Source organism: Notolepis coatsorum (assembly GCF_963971535.1).
Source record: "Notolepis coatsorum genome assembly, chromosome: 4".
Taxonomy (NCBI): Eukaryota; Metazoa; Chordata; class Actinopteri; order Aulopiformes; family Paralepididae; genus Notolepis; species Notolepis coatsorum.
Window position 1 is genome coordinate 76,142,319 of NC_140168.1, and position 23,405 is coordinate 76,165,723.

General features: G+C 49.9%; 1 protein-coding gene across 1 annotated transcript in view; it reads right to left on the reverse strand.

Annotated features, from left to right (window-relative positions):
• The window catches only part of cpne4b (copine IVb), a 262,123-nt gene that overhangs the window by 76,209 nt on the left and 162,509 nt on the right, over window positions 1–23,405 (reverse strand). Inside the window, exons 6-7 of the mRNA XM_084312573.1 lie at window positions 21,296–21,379; window positions 20,103–20,192 (exon numbers count right to left, since the gene is read on the reverse strand). Of these exons, the coding sequence (XP_084168699.1) occupies window positions 20,103–20,192; window positions 21,296–21,379 (174 nt within the window). The remainder of the gene's footprint in view (window positions 1–20,102; window positions 20,193–21,295; window positions 21,380–23,405) is intronic.

The following is a 23,405-nucleotide window of genomic DNA, read 5'->3' on the forward strand; positions in this document are numbered from 1 at the left end:
AAACGCAGTATAGAGTTCCGGTGGAATGCCGTCCCAACCAGGAGCCTTGCCCCGCTGCATATCAGCAATTGCTTCCCTGAGCTCATCTAGTGTGATAGGTTCAGCTAACCGTTTAGTGTCCTCCTCTGAGATTTGTGGTAGGTTAATTTGACTAAGATAGTCCTCCAGCTTGGCATGATCAAAGACCACTTCCGACTCGTACAGGTTGGAAATTGGAATAAAACGAGCGAAATGTATCGTTGATTTTGTTGGGGTTGGTGGTTATCTCACCCTGTTGGTTCTTAATGGCAGGGATATCTGCAAATTGATCGCTGGCCCGTATCTTCATAGCCAGTAGGTGACTGGGTCTAGAGCCATGAAAGTAGTAGTGTTGTCTTGTTCTGTGCATTTGAAATTCAGATTGTTGTCTTAAAATGGAGTTAATCTCCTTTTTCACCACTTTAATTTGGAGTTCCAGTCGGCTAGAGTATCTTTGCTGCATAGAAGACATCATTGTTTTATGCAGCTCTTCCAATTCTACTAACTTGGAGAGACGCCCCTTGCGGAGATTGGAAGCGAATAGTGGTATTACTCTTAATAAACCCCTTAACCGCATTCCACAAAGTTATTAGTATAGTATATAGTACTGTACCGATCCAGCATTAAACTGCAAGAATTCAATGAGCTTCTCCTTAAATTGTAGGATAAATTCCTCGTTCTTCAGCAGTGTTGAGTTAAAGCGCCATCTAGGGCACGAGACGTCATTTTGCTGAGCGAACCCTTAAGGAGGATGTATTTGTGGTCTGACAGTACAATGGGCTTCAAGTCAACGTCAAAGCTATCGAATAGCCTAGGGGAGGAAAAAACATAATCAATTCTGGAGAAAGTTTTATGTCTCGCGGAGAAAAAAGAGTAGTCTCGCGAGGTTGGGTTTAGTAACCGCCACATATCAATAACCCCCGTGTCTTTAGACCAGCCACGTAGGGCCGCGGCAGCTTGCTTTTGATCGTGGGTTACAGCATCTCCGGATTTATCAATCAATGGATCCCACATGGCATTGAAATCAGCACCCACTATGAATGAGTACTCAGGTAGTTTCAGCATCTCTGTAGTGAGTGCAGTATAAAATTGCGCGTCATACACATTAGGGGCATATGCAGCTATAAGAGCAATTTTCCTGTTAGTGTATTCCATCTTCGCTATAGTGATTCGTCCTTCCGCATCAGACCACACATCTAATAGTTTAATATTCAACTTCCGCTTAGCCACTATGGCTACTCCCCGGGATTTAGTGCTAAAAGAGGAGGAGCTTATATTATGATAAAATTTGTTTGCAAGTTTAGCACTGTCAGCCTTCAAAATATGCGTTTCACTCAGCAAAGCCACATCAACCTCCTGTCTTTTCAACCATGTTAGTACACTTGTGCGTTTATGTTGAATATTAAGCCCCCCTGAATGCCAGATCAAGATGTTTAAATAGTCCAACCAGGTTGCAGTATGACTGAACGTGATTCCCCCGAAGTAGAGCACCACAACATATACACATCCCCACGCTAAGGTCCTGTTGGGCGAGAGCAGACATACAGTAGAGCGAGCCAAAAGAAATAAAAAACAAGAATCCCCGTATCCCCCCCTCCCCCCACCCCCCCCCCTCAAATATCTTGTCCGATGTCGATCAAACATCATTTGGCACTGTGACCGGGTCACAGCAACCAAAACCACATTACATAACTTAACCATTCTAACCAGAATTGTATATTGTAACAAATTAGGAATAGGGGAACGCCCCATCTCTCAACAGAGAGAATCAATCTATATCTATATAGAGCTCAGTGCATAGAACATTATGCAGACGATAAAGGCACATGAAACATAGTTCGTCCGAACTGAACTTGATTAAAGTGAGGTACTCTTAACACATGTCGAAATAATACCACTGTGGAAATAAACCCTGATCATTACTGTGCTGCAATCGTTGAGGTATTGCAGCGTCGGTGACGGTCTTGTGTTCTGCTGTGATAAGAAAAATAGTTAAATGCACGCATTGTCCACAGCGGTAGGATAGCCTCGATCTGCCACCCGCATACAGTTCGTTGCAAAGGGGATCAACCCCCTCGGTCGGACGGATCATAAGCACATTCAGTCTGTTTGAGTGAAAATTGTGATCTTCATCCCGCTCGGTTAGAGCCGAATAAAGACAACAAACATACGTAACAAACCTTGCGCCATTCAATGGATAGTTCGAGTGTTAGATGATAAAAAAGGCAAGAGATAAAGAATAAAGAAAAAACTGATAAGAGTACAGGGCGTCTGAATTACATTCAAATAGTCAGTAATCATGGTCGTGATTGAGACAGTACCGTATAGAGAAGTCAAGTATTACCGTCCTGAGGATTGAGAAAGCCACGGTCGAACGTGTTTACCATAGTGCTGGCCTGGATAGCTAGCCGGTGTGCTAATAGCTCACGTGCAGTGGAGTCGTTAGCTTGGTTAGCTTGTATGCTAGCAGCCCACGTGTGGAACCAGCTCCACTCCTACAGGGCCGCTAGCCTGGATAGCTAGCATGTTAGCAGGCCACGCGTGAAGCCAGCCTCAGGTACCCGCCCCGGCCCCTCATTGCCCGTCGCTCGGTGTATGCTCCACCGTGGCCGGTCTGTTCCTCCCAGTCGGAGTGACTGTGTTGCTTTTTCGAATGAAGTCCTCCGCCTCGGATGGTGACTTGAATAGACGGTTGCACGATACCTCTCCCCGTCCCGTCTTCACCTTCAGCGTTGCTGGGAATAGTAGATATACCTCCACCGCCCTCTCTCGTGCTAGATCCATGGCGCCGGCGAATGCTCTGCGACGTTTAGCTGTGTAATCGCTAAAGTCAGCGGCGAATCTCAAGGTACGGCCGTTCACCACCGGAGGTTTCAGTCTGGCCTCTCTCAATATATGCTGTCTCGTCTGGAATCTCAGGCAGCAGAATATGAATGTGCGAGGGTTTGCACGCTCGCCCTTCAACTGGGTAGCGGGTCTGAAGATCCTATGCGATCTTTCGATCTCGGGGCGAGCCAGTTTCGGAAACCATTTTGGTATCATCTCCTTGAGGTATTTTATCGGTTCGTCCTCCTCCGTTTCATCCGGTAACCCGTATATTCTAACATTACATCTTCTACCACGGTCCTCCAGGTCCGCCGACTTCATCTCACAATCACGTAGTTTGTCCTCCAAGTATAATATTCCCGCGACGTTGGTCTCAGCTACCTCCACGACTGCGGACATACCTCCCTCCGCCATGGCTAATCGTGCGTCTATGGCGGTCACCGTCTCCTGTAGTGCATCTACCCTGCCGGCTAGCTTAGCCATGATAGCGCCTGTTTCTTCACGGAATATCGACCTGATGAGTTCCTTATCCACGTCGTTCAGGGTTCCTATCTTGTTCTGCGTCTGTTTAGACATAATTCGAACTTCAAGAAAATCAAATGGTATAAAAAATTAAACGTAATCAGGGTTAATGTGGTTTGGTAGCCGAGCTCCGTAAAATCAGCCAGCCATGCGCTGCGGATTGGAACCGGAAGTCCTCAGTTTCACTTCTAGAGTAGATTTAACTTCATGTGAAGCAGGGAAAGAATACTCTAGAGAATATATGACATGTTACACAACAATGGCAGAGGATTTATCAATAAGCCTTCCTCACCCCTCATCCTCTCACACCCTTATATGGGCAGCATCCAATCCCCGGATTCCCACGCTGCCAGTATACTAATTGACACGGCTGAGAGGGATCCCCTCATCAGCAAGATGGTACTTCAGCCCACGGATCCTGCTCTACCCTCGTCGGAGTGTTAACCTTACTTCCTAGGTACGACAACTAACCCTAGCCTTGCTACTCAAGCCTTGTTGAATTACCCTGTCCTAATCCTGTTCTCTCTGTGCCCCAGGACCACCGCTCCGGTACTCCGCTCACCCGGACGCCCCGTGCGGCACATGGAACGCATCATTCCTCATCTCAAGAACATGCTTGTACCTGTCGAACATTCCTAACTTGTAAAACTGTCTGCTTCGAAGGTCATAATTAAAACCAACCTAAACCGCTCCATTCTCTCTCCTGTGTTCTGCAATTGGGCTCCGCCAACCCCTATCCTAACAGAACACTCCGACCAGATGTCGAATCCAGCATCACAGGAGCCCGGAGAATGGAGGGAGTTCCAGACCGTCCTCAACGGGCACGCCGTTCTGGTAAACCAACACTCACAATTACTGGACGAAACCATTGCCCAACTCCGCGCTCTCACGCTCAGCTCCGCAGAGCGAGACAGACAATGTGACCGTTTTGACGCTTACGTCTCTGCCCAGCTAGACGACCCACCTGTTGTGTCCCCGCACAGAGAACCCCATGTCCCCGCACCAGAACGTTATGACGGAGACGTCTCTAAGTGTCGTGCCTTTATTTTCTAATGTTCATTAGTATTCAGCCACAAACCTTCCTAAGTGATAAGTCTAGACTCTAGAGTCTCTTACCTGTCGGGTCTGCTCAAAGGTCCCGCGTTAGAATGGGCAACCGCTCTTCACTTCAGTCGGTCCCCCCTCTGCGATTCATACTCTGCATATATCGGCGACATGCGCAAAGTCTTCGACCATCCTCCTGGGGGCTCGGATAGTACTGCCGGCTTGTTCACAATCCGTCAGGGAAATCGCAGCGTGGGCGAATATGCAATTGAATTACGTATCCTAGCAGCGGGTTCCGAGTGGAATGACACACCGTTACGAGGGGCTTTTCGTCAAGGCCTCAGCGACGTCCTAAAGGATGAATTGGCGTCTAAGGAGAAACCGTCTTCCCTGGACGAGCTAATTAATTTAGCCAGAGAACTGGACACGCGCCTTCGCGAACGCCGCCGTGAAAAGGCTAGCGGCGCTCGTCCTCCATTGCCCAGCTCTCCTCGCTCTCCTCCCTCCGGGGGCGCCGTCCGCGCCGAGCACAGCCTCTCTGAGCCTATGGAGCTCGACCGCTCTCACCTCCCTCCCAGCGAACGCCGTCACAGACTCCAGACGGGGGCATGCCTGTACTGCGGTCAACTTGGCCACTCCCTCGCTTCATGCTCGATTTTCCCCAACGTTCCGGCTCGACAGTAATACTGGGTGCATGTTCGAGCCCAAATTATGCTCCCAGTTCCGGTCCAAACATGCAATTCAGTGGCACGCTGTGTTACAACGGCCAATTGCTCCCCCAGTCCGCGCTGGTCGATTCAGGCGCAGACGAAAATCTCATCGACGCTGGGGTAGTGTCTCACTTCCGTATTGCTACTGACATTTTGCCTATTCCCCGCGATGCTCATGGTCTAAACGGGAGGCTTCTCTCGCGGATAACTCGCCACACCAGACCCCTCCGCCTGCTGCTCTCAGGGAATCATAGCGAGGTTATCCGCTTCCACGTCACCAATTCCCCGCATAATCCCATTGTTCTCGGCATGCCCTGGCTGAAACTGCAGAACCCTGTGATAAACTGGCCCACAGGCTCGGTCGTAAGCTGGAGCGCTCACTGCTACGCCTCTTGTCTACAGTCAGATCGGCCGCCACTGGAGGCCGCTGGTTCTCATGTTCCCAACGAACCCATTGACCTTTCTGCTATCCCTCCAATTTATCATGATTTAGAGGCTGTTTTTAGTAAACAGCATGCTCTCTCCTTGCCACCCCATCGCCTGTACGACTGTGCTATTGACCTGCTCCCGGGGGCCCCGCTCCCCGCTAGTCGCCTGTTCAATCTCTCGCGCCCGGAGAGGGAGTCCATGGAGAAATACGTCCACGAGTCCCTGGCCTCAGGCATTATTACCCCCTCCTCCTCTCCTGTCGGCGCGGGTTTCTTTTTTTCGTTTCCAAAAAAGATGGCTCCCTTCGCCCCTGTATTGACTACCGGGGTCTCAACAACATCACGATCAAGAACAAGTACCCCCTGCCATTAATTAACTCTGCTTTTGAGCCCCTGCAAGGTGCTACCATTTTCACAAAGCTGGATCTCAGGAATGCCTATCACCTCGTCCGTGTCCGGGAGGGGGACGAATGGAAGACAGCCTTTAAGACCCCGCTCGGTCACTTCGAGTACAAGGTAATGCCCTTTGGGCTGACCAATGCCCCTGCTTTCTTCCAGGCCCTTGTCAATGACGTTCTCCGTGATGTCCTTAACCGCTCTGTTTTAGTTTATTTGGATGACATTCAGATTTGTTCCCGTTCTATGGAAGAGCACGTCCAGCATGTCCGCCGGGTCCTCCAACGCCTGCTGGAGAACAAGTTGTTCGTCAAGGCGGAGAAGTGTGAGTTCCACGTCTCCTCCATCGGATTCCTCGACTACATAATAGAGGGCGGCCGGATCCGGGTGGACCCTGAGAAGATCAAGGCAGTGTCAGACTGGCCCCGGCCCACCAACGTCAAGCAGCTCCAACGCTTCCTGGGGTTTGCTAACTTCTATCTGCGTTTCATCAGGGACTACAACCGCATCGCTGCACCCCTTACCCAACTCACTTCGCCCTCCCTGCCCTTCCTCTGGTCCAATAAGGTGGACTCCGCCTTCTCCGAGCTGCGTAGGCGCTTCACCTCCGCGCCCATCCTCGTCCAGCCGGACACGTCCCGCCAGTTCGTGGTGGAGGTGGACGCCTCAAGTACCGGGGTGGGGGCGGTCCTCTCCCAACACTCCGCTCTCGACCAGAGACTACACCCCTGCGCCTTCTTCTCTCGCCGCCTGACCCCGGCGGAGGTCAACTATGATATTGTAAACCTGGAGCTCCTGGCAGTCAAGCTGGCCCTGGAGGAATGGAGGCACTGGCTGGAGGGCTCCGAGATCCCCTTCCTGGTCTGGACAGACCATAAGAACCTCACCTACGTCCAGACGGCCAAGCGCCTGAACTCCCGCCAGGCCCGCTGGGCGCTGTTCTTCGGCCGGTTCAATTTCACCCTGACCTACAGGCCAGGCTCCAAGAACATTAAGCCGGATGCCCTCTCCCGGCAGTTTGTCCCCGAAGGGGGTCCCTCACACCCTGACACCATCCTCTCCTCCTTTTGCTTGGTGGCCTCCGTCACCTGGGAGATCCAGTCCGTCGTCCGGGAGGCTCAGCGCGTCCAGCCTGATCCAGGTAACGGCCCACCTAACCGGCTTTTTTTCCCCGACCTTGTCCACTCCCAGGTACTCCAGTGGATCCACGCCTCCCGGTTCGCCTGTCATCCTGGGATCGACCGTACCCTGTCCCTACTGAAGCGGCACTTCTGGTGGGTCTCCATGAGGGACACCCCGCGCCTTCGTCCTTGCCTGCACCGTCTGTGCTCGTGGGAAGGCTTCCCACCGACCACCTGCCGGGCTCCTGCCTGTTCCTGGCCGGCCCTGGTCACACGTCGCCTTGGACTTCGTCACCGGTCTGCCCCCCTCACACGGTAACACAGTCATTCTCACCATTGTTGACCGATTTTCGAAGGCCGTGCACTTTGTTGCTCTCCCCAAACTTCCCTCTGCTTCAGAGACCACGGACCGGATGGTGCTCCACGTCTTCTGCCTCCACGGAATCCCGGTGTACATCGTCTCCGACAGAGGCCCTCAATTCATCTCCCAGGTCTGGAAAGCCTTCTGCCGGGCTCTGGGGGCCACGGTCAGCCTCTCCTCCGGATACCACCCGCAGACCAACGGCCAGTCGGAGCGAGCTAACCAAGACCTGGGGTCCGGCCTCCGCTTCGTCACGACCCGGGACCCCTCTGGCTGGAGCGCCTTCCTGCCATGGATCGAGTACGCCCACAACTCCTTGTCCTCCGCTGCCACAGGTCAGTCTCCCTTCGAGTCGTATCTGGGTTACCAGCCTCCACTGTTCCCTACCCAGGAGGAGGAGATCTCAATCCCCTCTGTGCAGGCGCACCTTCACCGCTGCAGGAGGATATGGGAGGACACCAGGGCCGCGCTGCTCCGCTGACCAGAACCGCCGCTTTGCCGACCGCCACTGGACCCCGGCCCCCGACTATCAACCAGGTCAGATGGTTTGGCTCTCGTCTCGGGACCTTCCTCTCAAGTCGGTTTCCCGCAAACTCACCCCCCGTTTTGTTGGTCCTTATAAAATTCGATCCGTCATTAACCCCTCAGTCGTCAGACTCCAGCTTCCCTCCAACATGCGCATTCACCCCTCATTTCATGTTTCCCAGCTGAAGCCGGTGGTCTCCAGTCCCCTGTCTCCCCCAGCTCCGGAGCCTCCCCCTCCGCTGGTCATCGACGACCATCCGGCCTACATCGTCCGGCAGCTGCTGGACGTGCATCGCTGCGGCCACGGCTTCCAATACCTGGTTGACTGGGACGGCTACGGTCCGGAGGAGCGCAGCTGGGTCTCCCGCCAGATGGTCCTGTGTCCTGACCTCATCCGGGACTTCCATCGAGCCAACCCTGGCAAGCCTGGAGGGTCGCCAGGAGGCGCCCGTAGAGGGGGGGGTCCTGTTGTAATCACGGCGAGAGCCTTCTTCACCCCTCTGCCTTCCTCACCATCACCATCACGGCGGAAGCCTTCCTCACCCCTCATCCTCTCACACCCTTATATGGGCAGCATCCGATCCCCGGATTCCCACGCTGCCAGTATACTAATTGACACGGCTGAGAGGGATCCCCTCATCAGCAAGATGGTACTTCAGCCCACGGATCCTGCTCTACCCTCGTTGGAGTGTTAACCTTACTTCCTAGGTACGACAACTAACCCTAGCCTTGCTACTCAAGCCTTGTTGAATTACCCTGTCCCAATCCTGTTCTCTGTGCCACAGGACCACCGCTCCGGTACTCCGCTCACCCGGACGCCCCGTGCGGCACATGGAATGCATCATTCCTCATCTCAAGAACATGCTTGTACCTGTCGCACATTCCTAACTTGTAAAACTGTCTGCTTGGAAGGTCATAATTAAAACCAACCTAAACCGATCCATTCTCTCTCCTCCTGTGTTCTGCAATTGGGCTCCGCCAACCCCTATCCTAACAGAGAGGAGCTCAGATGATCAGTCCAGGAAAAGTATGTAGTGCATTAGTCTTTTCTTTCTCGGATCAGCTGTGACTAAAAGTCTGCAGGAGAAAGTTGGTGTGGGTGTTTGTGTGCATGTGTGTGTGTCTTTCCACTGGTTAACATTATTGGGCTGAACATTTTCAGCCTATTATAATGACCCTGCTGTGTTACAAACATATAATAATAATAATAACTTTATTTGTATAGCACTTTTCAGTCATCATATCATTCATTCATGTTTTGTTGGTGAGGAGGGAGGAAACAGCCCAGTACGCAGTGTGCGGTTGTTAATTTGTTCTGTCCGCTTGTCATCATACCTTTACAAGCTTCAACGTTTTATTCATCATCTAAATTTGGCAATACAAGCTTTATATTCATCGTTAAAGATCAAAGTAAGCCAGTGTAAAGTAAAGTAAAGATATTGAGCATAAATTTGTCAAATGTACAACCCTAGTTTCTAGGGGTGGGAATCGCCAGAGACCTCACTATACGATACTATCGCGATACTTGCGTCCTAAATATATCGTGATACACTGAGTATTGCGGGGACATTATTATTATAATTTCTTTTTTTTATCAAATTTTATTTATTACCTTTTTTCAACTGCAAAGTAAAGCTTTGTCAACATGTTTTATCTAATAAAATTAAGTTATATATCGTATTTGCTTATCGTGTCCCGCTCTGAGCCTTATGAGATACCCCTTATCTCCTATGATACCTACTGTATCCTCAACGAACAACTACATGCACCCACACCTGTATGGGGCCCCGCCCCTATGGAGGCGTAGCCCATATAACCATGACTCTGGTCACCAAACACCCTTCCTCTATTTTCGTTCCAGCGTACTGGCTGCGTGCACCATACGTAACTAGCAGGATGAAAAAGATCAGAGTCATAATGTTGAAAGCTTACCGGAGGTTGCTGGCCCCTGGCATCTTCGACGCATGTTTTCGGCGACACAACGGGCCTATGTTGATGTTCCTCGTCTGATGACAGCAGATCGAGGTTCAGCTGTACAAGATTGGCTGTCGGGCCGGTTTGTACCCAGGTAGGCCCTGTGTCTTCAGGCATGGGTATTAGTGTTAGTAATGCTGGTTTGTTTTGTTACACAACCATGTTGTGTGTTGGCGCCGGGGGCAGGATGGTTTGGTGAACGTTCACTGCAGGGAACGGTTTCCAAGCTGTCTTGGGCGTGCTACTAAACATCTAATGCTATGCTACATGCTATCGCTAATGCCACATGCTATCACTACTGCTAACTGCTACGCTGTTCTAATGTCTCCGCCGTGAGATGTTGTCACTTCTCCCTCCTCTTGCCCGGTTCATCAATAGTCATAGTGACTGCTCTACATGCACCTCCGAGGCCTTGGATCAGTTATTTACCGTCGTCTGTCCGTGGTCCTGTCAACTGATTAACAGCATTAACAGACTGTTAACAGATTAACAGTCAACGCGGTTTCATTGCTGGGTTAAGTACTTCTATTCTATTCACATAATATGCTTACTTCATATATCTACTCCATTCACATATATGCTTACCACTTGTATCTATTGCTATGTCCGCCCACTACAATCACATGAGCTGTCTAACGCCTGTCCCGTCTCCCTGTCCCCCTATAACTTGCTGTCCTGGAGTGCTGACCGGAGTGTCGGACATCCCGTGATGAAGGCCGGGAGGTTGCGACCCCCTCTGCGTGCCCCCCTGTCTCCGGAGGTCTCGTAGTGGTGACCAGAGTGCCGGACGTCCCACGATGATGTCGGGGAGTTCGCGACCCTCTCTGCACCGCCCCCTTTCTCCCTGTCTCCGGCTGTCCCTGAGCAATGACCGGAGTGTTGAATGTCCCGTGACTAAGACGGGGAGGACGTGACCCTCTTTGCGCCGCCCCTGTGCCTCAAATAGATCCGCTATCAGCTCTATCTTTAATCTTTCAAAATGTTCAGTTGCTATCGCTATTTGCTTTATCTTTAATCTTTCAAAATGTTTAGTTGCTATTGCATGCACTCATCTGTGTTTCACTACACACATGAGTGCATGCTTACCAACTGTCCGTCTGCAACACTACTATCACCAACATCTAAGAATGGAGATCCCCCCTTGAATGGCCCTTCTAAGGTTTCTCTCCTCCACACTGCCTGTGGAGCTTTTTTCCCTATTGTTAGGTTTTAGTGAGTTTTTCCTTACCTTCGCGTGGGGTATGTCTGGGAGTGCTTGCATTCTTAAATTTTTTATTTTAATTTTTTGCATTCATCTAAAAATGTTTGGACCTTATGGTGTTCTTGTTCTGTTCTTGACTTATTGTTATGTTTTCTTCTTGACTTGTTTAAAGAAGACCTGTACGGCCCATGGGGACATTAACGTGTGTTGTCGGGCCTTATAAATAAATTTGATTTGATTTGATTTGATCAATGAAGGTCAGTCGGTAGCTGTTGTGGTTTTTTTTGCTGAGTCCTATTTACCTTTTTTCGGGTAAATGGGTTGACAACAGGGTAGGCCGTGGCTAGGTATCCTAGCCAGGTATGTTACCTTGTGTTCCGGCGGGGTCTATGGAACGGTGTCCCCATCTGGGGCGATGCGTGAGCTCGGCGGTGTAGCAGTAGAGCTATATTACTGCAGGATGGGACTTAACGGCGGGTTATGGCTCAGCTGGCTAGTTCCTATCCACATTGGCGTTGGGTAGTGGGGCTATGGGTCCAGCCGACATGGTAAACATGTTGCGTGTCTGTGCGCAGGCGTTGTTGATCTGGGTCCCACATCGCCTCACGCTAGGCTGTAGTAGTATAGGGGCAGGGCCGCCTGGGAGAAATGTGAGGCCCTGGGCGAATTTAAACGCGAGGCCCCCCACCCCCTGAGGCGGCCCTGTGTAGTGGGCTATTGTTTCGTTCTGTCACTCTGCTATGAGAAGGTCTGTCTTGCTACAGTTTTCTCTCCTCTCAACCATTCATACTGACGGTCAATCGGTATACTGGGGGAGTAGTGCGGGGGGGGCTTTGTTTACCTTTTTTGGTAAATGGGCTAAGCTAGGGCTGGTGTGCTGTTGTGAATATTTTGAATGAAGGCGGGACTAGTTCGCTCTGGTCCGCCTCCCCTTAACGTTGTGTGTATGGGTTTGCTCATTCTACAGTATTTTGTGGTTTAGTTCTTTTATTCATTTAACCCTTTCATGGTGCACACCACAGTGGAGGTTGCTGTTTGCAACCACCACTGGTGCTCCGTGTTAACATCAGTCCTTTGTTTTTGACATATTGAAAGAGTGCCCCGCCCGGCCGACGCCATGGGTGGGTCGGCCTGGCGAGTGGCTGGTGGGCTGTTAAAGCTTGTACCGCCACGGTATGGAATTGGCAACGATTAGAACTGTGTTCGAATTGCTGTTTTTTTTCTATTAAAAAAATTGTGTCTGGTGGCGGGGCCTTGAGGGCCAGCCGACGTCGACACATCGCGCAAGGTTGTTGACGTTATTAGCTTTGACCCAGCCGCAAGCTATAACCGCTCAGGGTTCCCCTCTCCGCAGGGGATTTTGGTCTTCTGCTGGAGCGCGGGTGGTATTGTCCTAGGCCCTACACCGCCTCACACCGCGCAGCCAGAAGAAGAGAGAGCACGGCCTCGTCAGCGGCGATGACGAGGCCCTCGACAGGCGGCCATGTTTTCCCCCGCCGGAGGTATCCTGGGCGTTGATTCGACAGGTGTCCACAAGGCCGACAGCCTTGGCGGCCGAGGGATCGGCCATGTAGGATGGGTTCGGCTTGAACAAACAAGCCGTCACCGTCCTGCCGCGAGCAGCCCGCTCTCCGATCACTCCCTTCCCCAACACCAGCGGAAAAAGTGGGCTCTGATTGTTTCCTTTGGCTGCGGGCCGCGTGCCTTCGTTGATGCGCGGGCGGCCCCCCTTTCGCTTCTCATGGGGACAGGGGCTGACACCCAGTTGATGGCTGAGCCTGGGTCTGTCCGTGAGAATGTTGTGCTGTCAAGCGGCTCCCACACCTTGAGCTGTGTTGGTTGAGCCTGGTGTTACGTCTGTCAACTTAAGTGTTGTCAGCAGGGGGGCTCGAAAGCTTTTGAGGCACACAGTGCGGGCTTCCCCGGCCTCGCCTTCGCCAGGCCAGGTATCATGTTGGTGCCTCCCACTCCTGAAATATTGGCAAGTGGTCGCAGCTCACATGATTTGGGGTGGTAGTAATATCACTGCAGGGCTACGGTGTGTAGGAACCCATGGGGGCCTTACACCTTGCATGTCCGGCTGCAGAACAACTCCTCAGCATGTTCTGGAGGGGTGTTCAGTGGGGGGGCTTTTTTCATCGGAAGCCCCCCGTATCAGACCGGCCCTTTCTGTCGGGGTTCCCCCTTGGGTGCGATTGCCTCGTGGGTAGTGTCAGGGTCAGATGTTCCGACACGGAACGCGCTGCTCGCACGGTTCCAGGGTTGGCTACGCACAGCGGGGGGACCGGGCCAACTATCTACAGTTCCTGGCGGACCTGCGCCACGTGACGGCAGGTGCGTTGGGAGTGTCGTCACATATGACTACGGCAGTACCATATGTCGAGGTGGATGGAGAGAACGCTGAGGCGGGGACTTGTGTTTACACAACCCCACCCGTTTTCAGGTTTGGTACAGACCCTATTGTCAGGGTCTCCAGCAGTGACAGCTCTGGTCAACGAGATCCAATCTCTGTGGACAAAGCAAGCCATCGTCGTGGCGTTCTCCTCCCGGTGTTCTCTGCCTGAGAAGTCGGGAGGGAGGGGTGTAAGACCCAGGCTGGACCTGTCCCATGGGAAGGTTCAGCATTTTTTGGATCGTCTCCTACCTGTTGAACACTGTCAGGTGAGGGTCTGGTTCTCCTCCATAGACCTGTAGGATGCGTATGCGTATCTCCGATCTTCCATCCTAGGGCTTATCTATGCTTCCTTTGCAGGGTTAGCGTATGAGTACCAGAGGCTGCCGTTCGGTTTTCTCTGGCTCCCCGCATCTTCACCAAGTGCGTGGAGGCCGCACTGGGGCCTCTGCGTCGTCAGGGGTTACGGAGTGTTCTGCCCTGATGACGTTCTGGTCCTTCGCGGTCAAGGTGGATCGTCAGGTCTCGTACCAGGCAGGTCTCTACCAGCCTGGGGTTGCTGTAGACTGGATGTAGAGTACTCCTCTTCCCAGTCAACGGTTGGAGGGCTATGGGCATCCATCTCAGAGCGTGTTGTCAACACGCTCGGGAGGTTCCATCCTAGGACGGTTACGGCGCTGTCTCACGTCGCGTTTTCACCGACGCCTCCCTCGCTGTTGACGCGTCGGGCCAACGCAGTAGGGGGCAGCTGGCAAACCATGCTGCCCGGTCTGCGCTACGTTCAATGTGTTGGTGTTGAAAGCGGTCCTTCTGGTCCACAAATGGTGTTGATCAGGACGGACGATACGACGTCAGTGTCGTGTATCGACAGACAGGGAGGAGTACGCTTCCCCTGTCTGCACCAGGCGGCGGGCGGCTGGCTATGGGCGTCCTCCATCTGAGCGGCCTGAGGGCTCCCCACATCCCCGGCTGGGAGAATGTGGGTGCAGGTGTACTGTCGCGGGGCGGTCCTCATCCTGACGGGTGAGGATTACGTCTGGACATGGCCAGGCGGGTCTGGGACCGATGCCGTGCCGCCAGGGATTCTTCCCCATACATCTGTTAGGTCAGTTGTTGGGACGGGTACGTTGAGGGGCGCAGGTTCTTGATCCTGATGGTGTTACCATCTGGAATGCGCATGCTCCCTCCACTGTCGCGCTTACGCGGGCAGATTACGTATGTTCCAAGTGTGGTGTAAGGCGGGGGGCCGGGACTCAGTCTCCTGCCCCCTGGATGCTGTCCTTAGTTACCTCCAGTCTCTCCTTGATAGACTGTCGGCTTCGACGGTGAGGGTATATGCAGCAGCTATATCCTCCTATCATGAGGGGTTTGAGGGGATGTCTTGTTCAGCCACCCTCTTGTGAAGTGTTTCCTGCTTGGCGCTCGACGTGTTAAGCCGGTGCAACGCTCCTTGGCTCCGACTTGGGATCTTCAATTGGTCCTCGGTCGGTTGTCCTTGGCCCCGTTTGAGACGCTCGAGCAGGCGCCGTTGGGACAGCTGTCCTTCAAGACCGCGTTCCTACTGGCTGTCACTTCCGCTAAACGCGTAGGTGAGCTCTGTGCTCTCTCGGTACGTCCAGAGTGCCTGTCTTTTCGGACCGATTGCGGTGCCACTCTGCGACCTGATCTTGCTTTCGTGCCTAAGAATATCCGGAGTTCCTTCCGCTCCCGGGATATTGTGGTTCAGGCGTTTCGTCCTCCTCCTCACACTAGTGAGTTAGATGCGGGCCTTCACCTGTCATGTCCAGTCCGTGCTTGGGGATTTACCTCGGCCGTACTCAGGACTTCAGGGTTACCGACCAGCTTTTTGTCTGTTACGGTGGGGCTCGTGCTGGTAAGGCACTGTCGGAGCAGCGCCTGTCCCATTGGTTGTGCGAGGGCATTACCCTCTGCTACACGTTGGCTGGGCAGGATCCCCCTGGGGGCGTCAGGGCGCACTCCTCTTGTGGGGTGGCTGCTTCTGCCGCTCTCCTGGGTGGGGCCTCGGTGGAGGACATCTGTGCTGCAGCTTCATGGTCCTCCCCGGGTCCCTTTGTAAGGTTTTACCTCATGGACATGACCGGGGGTTCTGTCTCCCAGGCGGTTCTGGGGTCTGTGGCCTTTCCTGCTTCCCGTCCTTGGTCGGGTAGCAGGAGTGTATGGGTATGGGCCACAGTGTGTTGAGTCACACGTGGTTCCGCCTGTACGGTGTGTTCAAGGGGTTCTGGTTCCCTCTTGTTCACATTCAGGTGGAGTTGACTGCGCCCCCCCTTCATTAGGAAGGATGGGGTGACAGGGCTCCCCGCACCCCTTGATGTGGGCTTACGGGTCCTCAGGGGGTACATCTGTCGGGTCTCGCGTCCGCTCTTCCCCATATCTCATAAGGCTCAGAGCGGGACGCGATAAGCAAATACGATATATAACGATAGTTATATTAGTATTGGCTGAGCGTCCCGCTCTGCGCGGCCCTGAGTTCCCTCTTGAGGGATCTTTTCCTGGAACGGGATTTGGCGAGGAAGGGTGTTTGGTGACCAGAGTCATGGTTATATGGGCTACGCCTCCATAGGGGCGGGGCCCCATACAGGTGTGGGTGCATGTAGTTGTTCGTTGAGGATACAGTAGGTATCATAGGAGATAAGGGGTATCTCATAAGGCTCAGAGCGGGACGCTCAGCCAATACTAATATAACTAGGTTATCTACATAACCTATCGTTCAGTCTGTTCATCTCACTTCAATCATTTTTATTGCAGAACATGGTATTTTCTCAAGCAGACAGATGTAAACACTGTAATCTGTGTTGCATGTACCTGACAAACTGAACTGTTTGTATTACAGTCATATTCCAACTTAACTGAATGCACATGTGTGTGTGTGTGTGGACTACTGTACTATTACAGGTATTGAAATGAACAATGCAACTTCCTTATACAAAAGAAAATAATAATAATAATCTTTTTATGCATAGTTAAATATCGATACTTGGCGTCCCTGTATCGATACAGTATCGCCACGCAAAGTATCGCGATACTACTACGTATCGATTTCCCCCCCACCCCTACTAGTTTCACCTAGTGTCGTATGAGACGTATGGCTGGATGTACCGAACCGTGATGTCCGTACCGTAAAGTCGCGGGACGAATACACGTACCGTTACACCCCTAGTATGTATGTATGTGTGTGTGTGCATGTGTGTATGAATATATGTGAGAGAGAGAGATAGGAGAGAATGTGTGTGTGTGTGTGTGTGTGTGTGTGTGTGTGTGTGTGTGTGTGTGTGTGTGTGTGTGTGTGTGTGTGTGTGTGTGTGTGTGTGTGTGTGTGTGTATGTGCAAGCCCTTTTTCCCCGCTGTCAGGAATCATGCTGTATTAAGACGTTTCTGCATATTTAATGAGTGAGTTCATGTTTATTCATGAAAAGAATAACTGAGAGCCGCTGTGTGGTCATCACACACACACACACACACAATACACACACACACACACACACACACACACACATGCGCGCACATACACACACACATACAGAGCGCAATTCTTGCTGCTAAAGGTGAGAGTTTAGGCGCACTGCTGATATGAGCTGTTTCACACTCTCTGAATAACACATCAGCAGAGAGCACCATGTGACCCTGAATAACACTCTGTGACATCAGCAGAGAGCACCATGTGACCCTGAATAACACTGTGACATCAGCAGAGAGCACCATGTGACCCTGAATAACACTCTGTGACATCAGCAGAGAGCACCATGTGACCCTGAATAACACTGTGACATCAGCAGAGAGCACCATGTGACCCTGAATAACACTGTGACATCAGCAGAGAGCACCATGTGACCATGAATAACACTGTGACATCAGCAGAGAGCACCATGTGACCATGAATAACACTGTGACATCAGCAGAGAGCACCATGTGACCCTGAATAACACTGTGACATCAGCAGAGAGCACCATGTGACCATGAATAACACTGTGACATCAGCAGAGAGCACCATGTGACCCTGAATAACACTGTGACATCAGCAGAGCACCATGTGACCCTGAATAACACTCTGTGACATCAGCAGAGAGCACCATCTGACCATGAATAATACTCTGTGACATCAGCAGAGAGCACCATCTGACCATGAATAACACTGTGACATCAGCAGAGAGCACCATGTGAAAAAATGTCTACCGTACTTTTCGGACTATAAGCCGTGGCTTTTCCCCCCATTTTTCGACCTTGCGGCTTATATAACGGTGTGGCTAATCTATGGATTTTTACAGCTAACTGGGCGCACTCCCTCAGCTCTGTGACCGTCAGATCAGACTCCTAAATCTGCTGCAGCAGTGCACGCCTTGCCCCTCCTCCTCCGCCTCACGTCAACAAACCATTACGGCAAGAGTCTAGTGCAGGGGTCAGCAACCTTTTTGACATGGAGTGCCTGTTTGAAATATAGTTGTAACTAGTGTGCCTCAACAATATTCCATGCATCGTAATTTTTCTTATAATCGGGTCTTTTTAATGATAATTTCTACATTATTACATCATTATTGTTATTGTTATTATTAACAATATTATTATGATGGTTGTATCAACCCTAAATCTGAGTTGGGGGGGGGGGAGGAATGCAATGTAGACAAACAGCTGCATACAGTGCGACCATTTCACTCACATTTGCCCATTCATTTTTGGACACATCACACACCATCGAGCTATGTGCTGTCATAGCTCCACCTACAGGCCTAATGGAGAACACCAGGAGAACACCAGGATGTGAATGGAGGGTGAATGTGAGGTATATCGTGTAAATAAGTTTTGATTGATTGCAAGACTACACTGTAAAAAAATTAATAATAATAAGTTACCAGAACTTAAAAATATTGAGTTCAGTTACTGTGCATTAAGGTTTTCAGTTTTCAATCCATAATAAGTTAACAGAAAAATAAGTACACAACCACATTATTTCAACCTAATAAAACTATGTTTATTGTCATTGTTTTAAGAACACAAGTTGACTTGGTAATACTCACATTTTGAGTAAAAAAAATGGCTTTTAACATGTGCAATGTTCAATGAAATAGAAAAATAAATAATAAAATGTGTTGAATAATCCCACTGGTCACAATGGTGACCGTAATAATGTTTTTGTTATAAAGCTCTGCAAATGTTACTGAATGATGTAGCAATGTATTTCCAGCTAAATTGAAATAATAAACAAATAAAGGGTCTCAATTAAATATGTGGTAGTAAAAAGAACCTGTGGGAGGATTTCAACAAGCTAAATGCGACAACAGTGCAAAATATTTCACTATAATATTTAAAAAAGAAAAAAATATATATATACTTTTTTTTTTTTTTTTTTTTTTTTTTGTGCCTATGAAAATGTGCCTATGCAGGCACGCGTGCCTAGGTTTGCCTACCCCTGGTCTAGTGTATGAGCAGCTCAGGGCTCCTCTTTCAACATGCTGCCTACCTACTGTACCCGGCGCTGCTAACTGGCTAACGTTATGAGAGCTAACGTTGCTACCTACTGTACCCGGCGCTGCTAACTGGCTAACGTTATGAGAGCTAACGTTGCTACCTACTGTACCCGGCGCTGCTAACTGGCTAACGTTATGAGAGCTAACGTTGCTACCTACTGTACCTGGCGCTGCTAACTGGCTAACGTTATGAGAGCTAACATTGCTACCTACTGTACCCGGCGCTGCTAACTGGCTAATGTTATGAGAGCTAACGTTGCTACCTACTGTACCCAGCACTGCTAACTGGCTAACGTTATGAGAGCTAACGTTGCTACCTACTGTACCCGGAGCTGCAAACTGGGAGCTGCTAACTGGCTAACGTTATGAGAGCTAACGTTGCTACCTACTGTACCCGGCGCTGCTAACTGGCTAACGTTATGAGAGCTAACGTTGCTACCTACTGTACCTGGAGCTGCTAACTGGCTAACGTTGCTACCTACTGTACCCGGAGCTGCTAACTGGGAGCTGCTAACTGGCTAACGTTATGAGAGCTAACGTTGCTACCTACTGTACCCGGCACTGCTAACTGGCTAACGTTATGAGAGCTAACGTTGGTACCTACTGTATCCGGAGCTGCTAACTGGCTAACGTTATGAGAGCTAACGTTGCTACCTACTGTACCCGGCGCTGCTAACTGGCTATCGTTCCTGTTTAAACAAAAATGTTAATAAATGGGAGCTTCCTCAAACAGCCATCTCTTTCCCGACAATCCCCTCTGTGCACGAACCCTTACATATGGTAATTAAACATTAAAACACCTGCGGCTTATAGTCCAGTGCGGCTTATATATGTACACATCATTCAATTTAGCTGCTGCGGCTTATATTCAGGTGCGGCTTATAGTGCGAAAAGTACGGTATATACTGTAGAACCAATTTCTACCATTTATTAGTAAGAACCAGAACAAAATAATGGTATTCATGGATTAATAAACGGGTTAATGGTTTGATTGGCTTGTGAACAGGGTAATGTTTTGATTGGCTCTTGCACAGGCTGATGTTTTGATTGGCTCATGCTTTGGTTTCCAGGTAGATTAGAATTGTTGGGTTGCGGTTTCACCTTCAGCTCCCGGTCATGATCTCCACTGCAGAGTGTGTTCAGGGAAACTTTGAAGGACTTCCAGACTGGACTCAGGTCGTTCATCACCGTCTACACACACACACACACACACACACACACACACACACACACACACACACACACACACACACACACACACACACACACACACACACACACACACACACGTTCATAAATACACACACAAACACACACATAATTATACATACACATATACACACACATAAATATACATATACACACACATATACATACATACATACACACACATGCATACACACGCACTCACACACACAGACATATACATACATAAATACATACACACACTCTCACACACACACACACACACACATATACACACACACATATACATACATACATACATACATACATACATACATACATACATACATACATACATACATACATACATACATACTACATACTACATACATACATACATACATACATACATACATACATACATACATACATACATACATACATACATACATACATACATACATACACACACACACACTCACACACACACACACACACATATATACATACATACATACATACATACATACATACATACATACATACATACATACATACATACATACATACATACATACATACATACATACATACATACATACATACATACATACATACATACAGACAGACATACATACATACATACATACATACATACATACATACATACATACATACATACATACATACATACATACATACATACATACATACATACACTCACACACACCAAAGAAAGCATGTTTTTTTTATTTACAGATTAGATCACATGCAGTCGAATACTAATATGAAAATTTTCATTCAATCAATCACCGTGCAAATTGATTGAATGAATGAAAATTGTATTAACAGATTTCAGAATGGGTACAATACAGTACGGCTCAATACACACAATTGTTAAGGGGATGCAGACCAGAGAAATACTTTCGTCTTGTTTACATCAGGGTCCCCCATTCTCAATTCATAATGAATTGTAAGTAAGGGTGCAACTTGCTCCGTGCAATCCATCCTTTGTGGATCTAGCCCTAAGTGTCCTAAGTAATTCTTTTTGTGGATAAATTACTAATATGTGTGTGTGTGCGTGTGTGTGTGTGCGCGCTCATCCGTACCTCAGTTCTGTGTACAAGTGATCCACTCCCATCGTCATTTATCCTGAAGATCTCCAGGAAGGGGTCTGACTTACTGAAGAAGTCCTGCAGGGGGGAGAAGCACACACACACACACACACACACACACACACACACACACACACACACACACACACACACACACACACACACACACACACACACACATAAAGGCAGTGTCCTGGGAGCCACACTTCTTCTTTGATCTTGTTAAATCATTCATACACGAACGGATTCACTTTCTCCCTCTCTTTCTACCCTCTTCCACTCATCCCTCTCTTGTCTTCTGTCATTCCTCTGCCCCTCCTCACGTGTTCACATGTGGATGTCTGGATGTGTTTATGTGTATGCATTGTGCATGTGTTTATGTGTGTATGTGTTTATGTGTGTATGCATTGTGTATGTGTTTATGTGTGTATGTGTATGTTATGTGTGTGATTACCTCAAACTAGGTTGCTACACTCTTACTGTACTTTCCCTCCCGCCCACTCCTTGAGCCACTTACCTCCCCCGCAACACACACACAAACACACAAACACACACACAGACTCTCTCGCTCCTATATCTGTCAAACCCTGTCTCCACACATTACCTCCTCTCATATCAGTTACGCACTCATTTTCACCTGCTCCTAACCGTCTTTCTGTAGTAGTGTGTGGTAGTGAAAGGGTTAACCGTCTGTAGTGTGGTAGTGAAAGGGTTAACCGGCTGTAGTAGGGTAGTGAAAGGGTTAACATTATGTAGTGTGGTAGTGAAAGGGTTAAGCTTCTGTAGTGTGGTAGTGAAAGAGTTAACCGTCTGTAGTGTGGTAGTGAAGGGTTAACCTTCTGTAGTGTGGTAGTGAAAGGGTTAACCGTCTGTAGTGTGGTAGTGAAAAGGTTAACATTCTGTAGTGTGGTAGTGAAAGGGTTAAGCTTCTGTAGTGTGGTAATGAAAGAGTTAACCTTCTGTAGTGTGGTAGTGAAGGGTTAACCTTCTGTAGTGTGGTAGTGAAAGGGTTAACCGTCTGTAGTGTGGTAGTGAAAGGGTTAACCGTCTGTAGTGTGGTAGTGAAAGGGTTAACCGTCTGTAGTGTGGTAGTGAAAGGGTTGACCTTCTGTAGTGTGGTAGTGAAAGAGTTAACCTTCTGTAGTGTGGTAGTGAAGGGTTAACGATAATAGTTATATGAGTACTGGCTGAGCGTCCTGCTCTTCGCCATCGAGATATACCTCATCTCCAGTACCTAGTGTACTCCATCATCGAATAAAAAACAATACACCCAGCACCTGCCAGGCCCCGCCCTAGTGCTACGTACTATATAGCACTAGGCGTGGTCACCACTCGCTCTTCCTCGGAAAAACCGTTTTCCAAGAAAAGTTTCCCCAAGGGACCTCAGGGCAAGCTAACAGCAGGACGCTCAGCCAGTACTCATATAACTAGGTTATATACATAACCTATCGTTATATTAGTCGTACTGGCAAATCGCGTCCTGCTCTTCGCCATCGAGATATGGGGACAGAGCAGACGCGAGGACCGACAAATGCACCCCCTGAGGACCCGAAAGCCCACATCAGGGGGGAGGGGAGTCCCGTCACCCCATCCTTCCTAATGAAGAGGGGGCGGCAGTCAACTCCACCCGAGTGCGAACAAGAGGGAACTAAAACCTCTTGAACGCACAGCACAGGCGGAACCACATGTGACACAACACATTGTGGCCCACACCCACACACTCCTTCTACCCCACCAAAGGACGGGAAGCAGGAGAGGTCCCAGACCTCAGAACCGCCTGGGAGACAGAACCCCCGGTCATGTCCATAAGGTAAAACCTTACGAAGGGACCCGGTGAGGACCATGAAGCCGCAGCACAGATGTCCTCCACCGAGGCCCCACCCAGTAGGGCGGCAGAGGCCGCCACTCCACGAGTGGAGTGCGCCCTGACGCCTCCAGGGGGAGCCAGCCCGGCCAACGTGTAGCAAAGGGCAATGCCCTCGCACAACCAATGGGACAGGCGCCTTTTTCGACAGTGCCTCACCAGCACGAGAGCCACCGTAACAGACAAAGAGCTGATCGGTAGCCCTGAGGCCCTGAGAACGGCTGAGGTAAATCTCCAAAG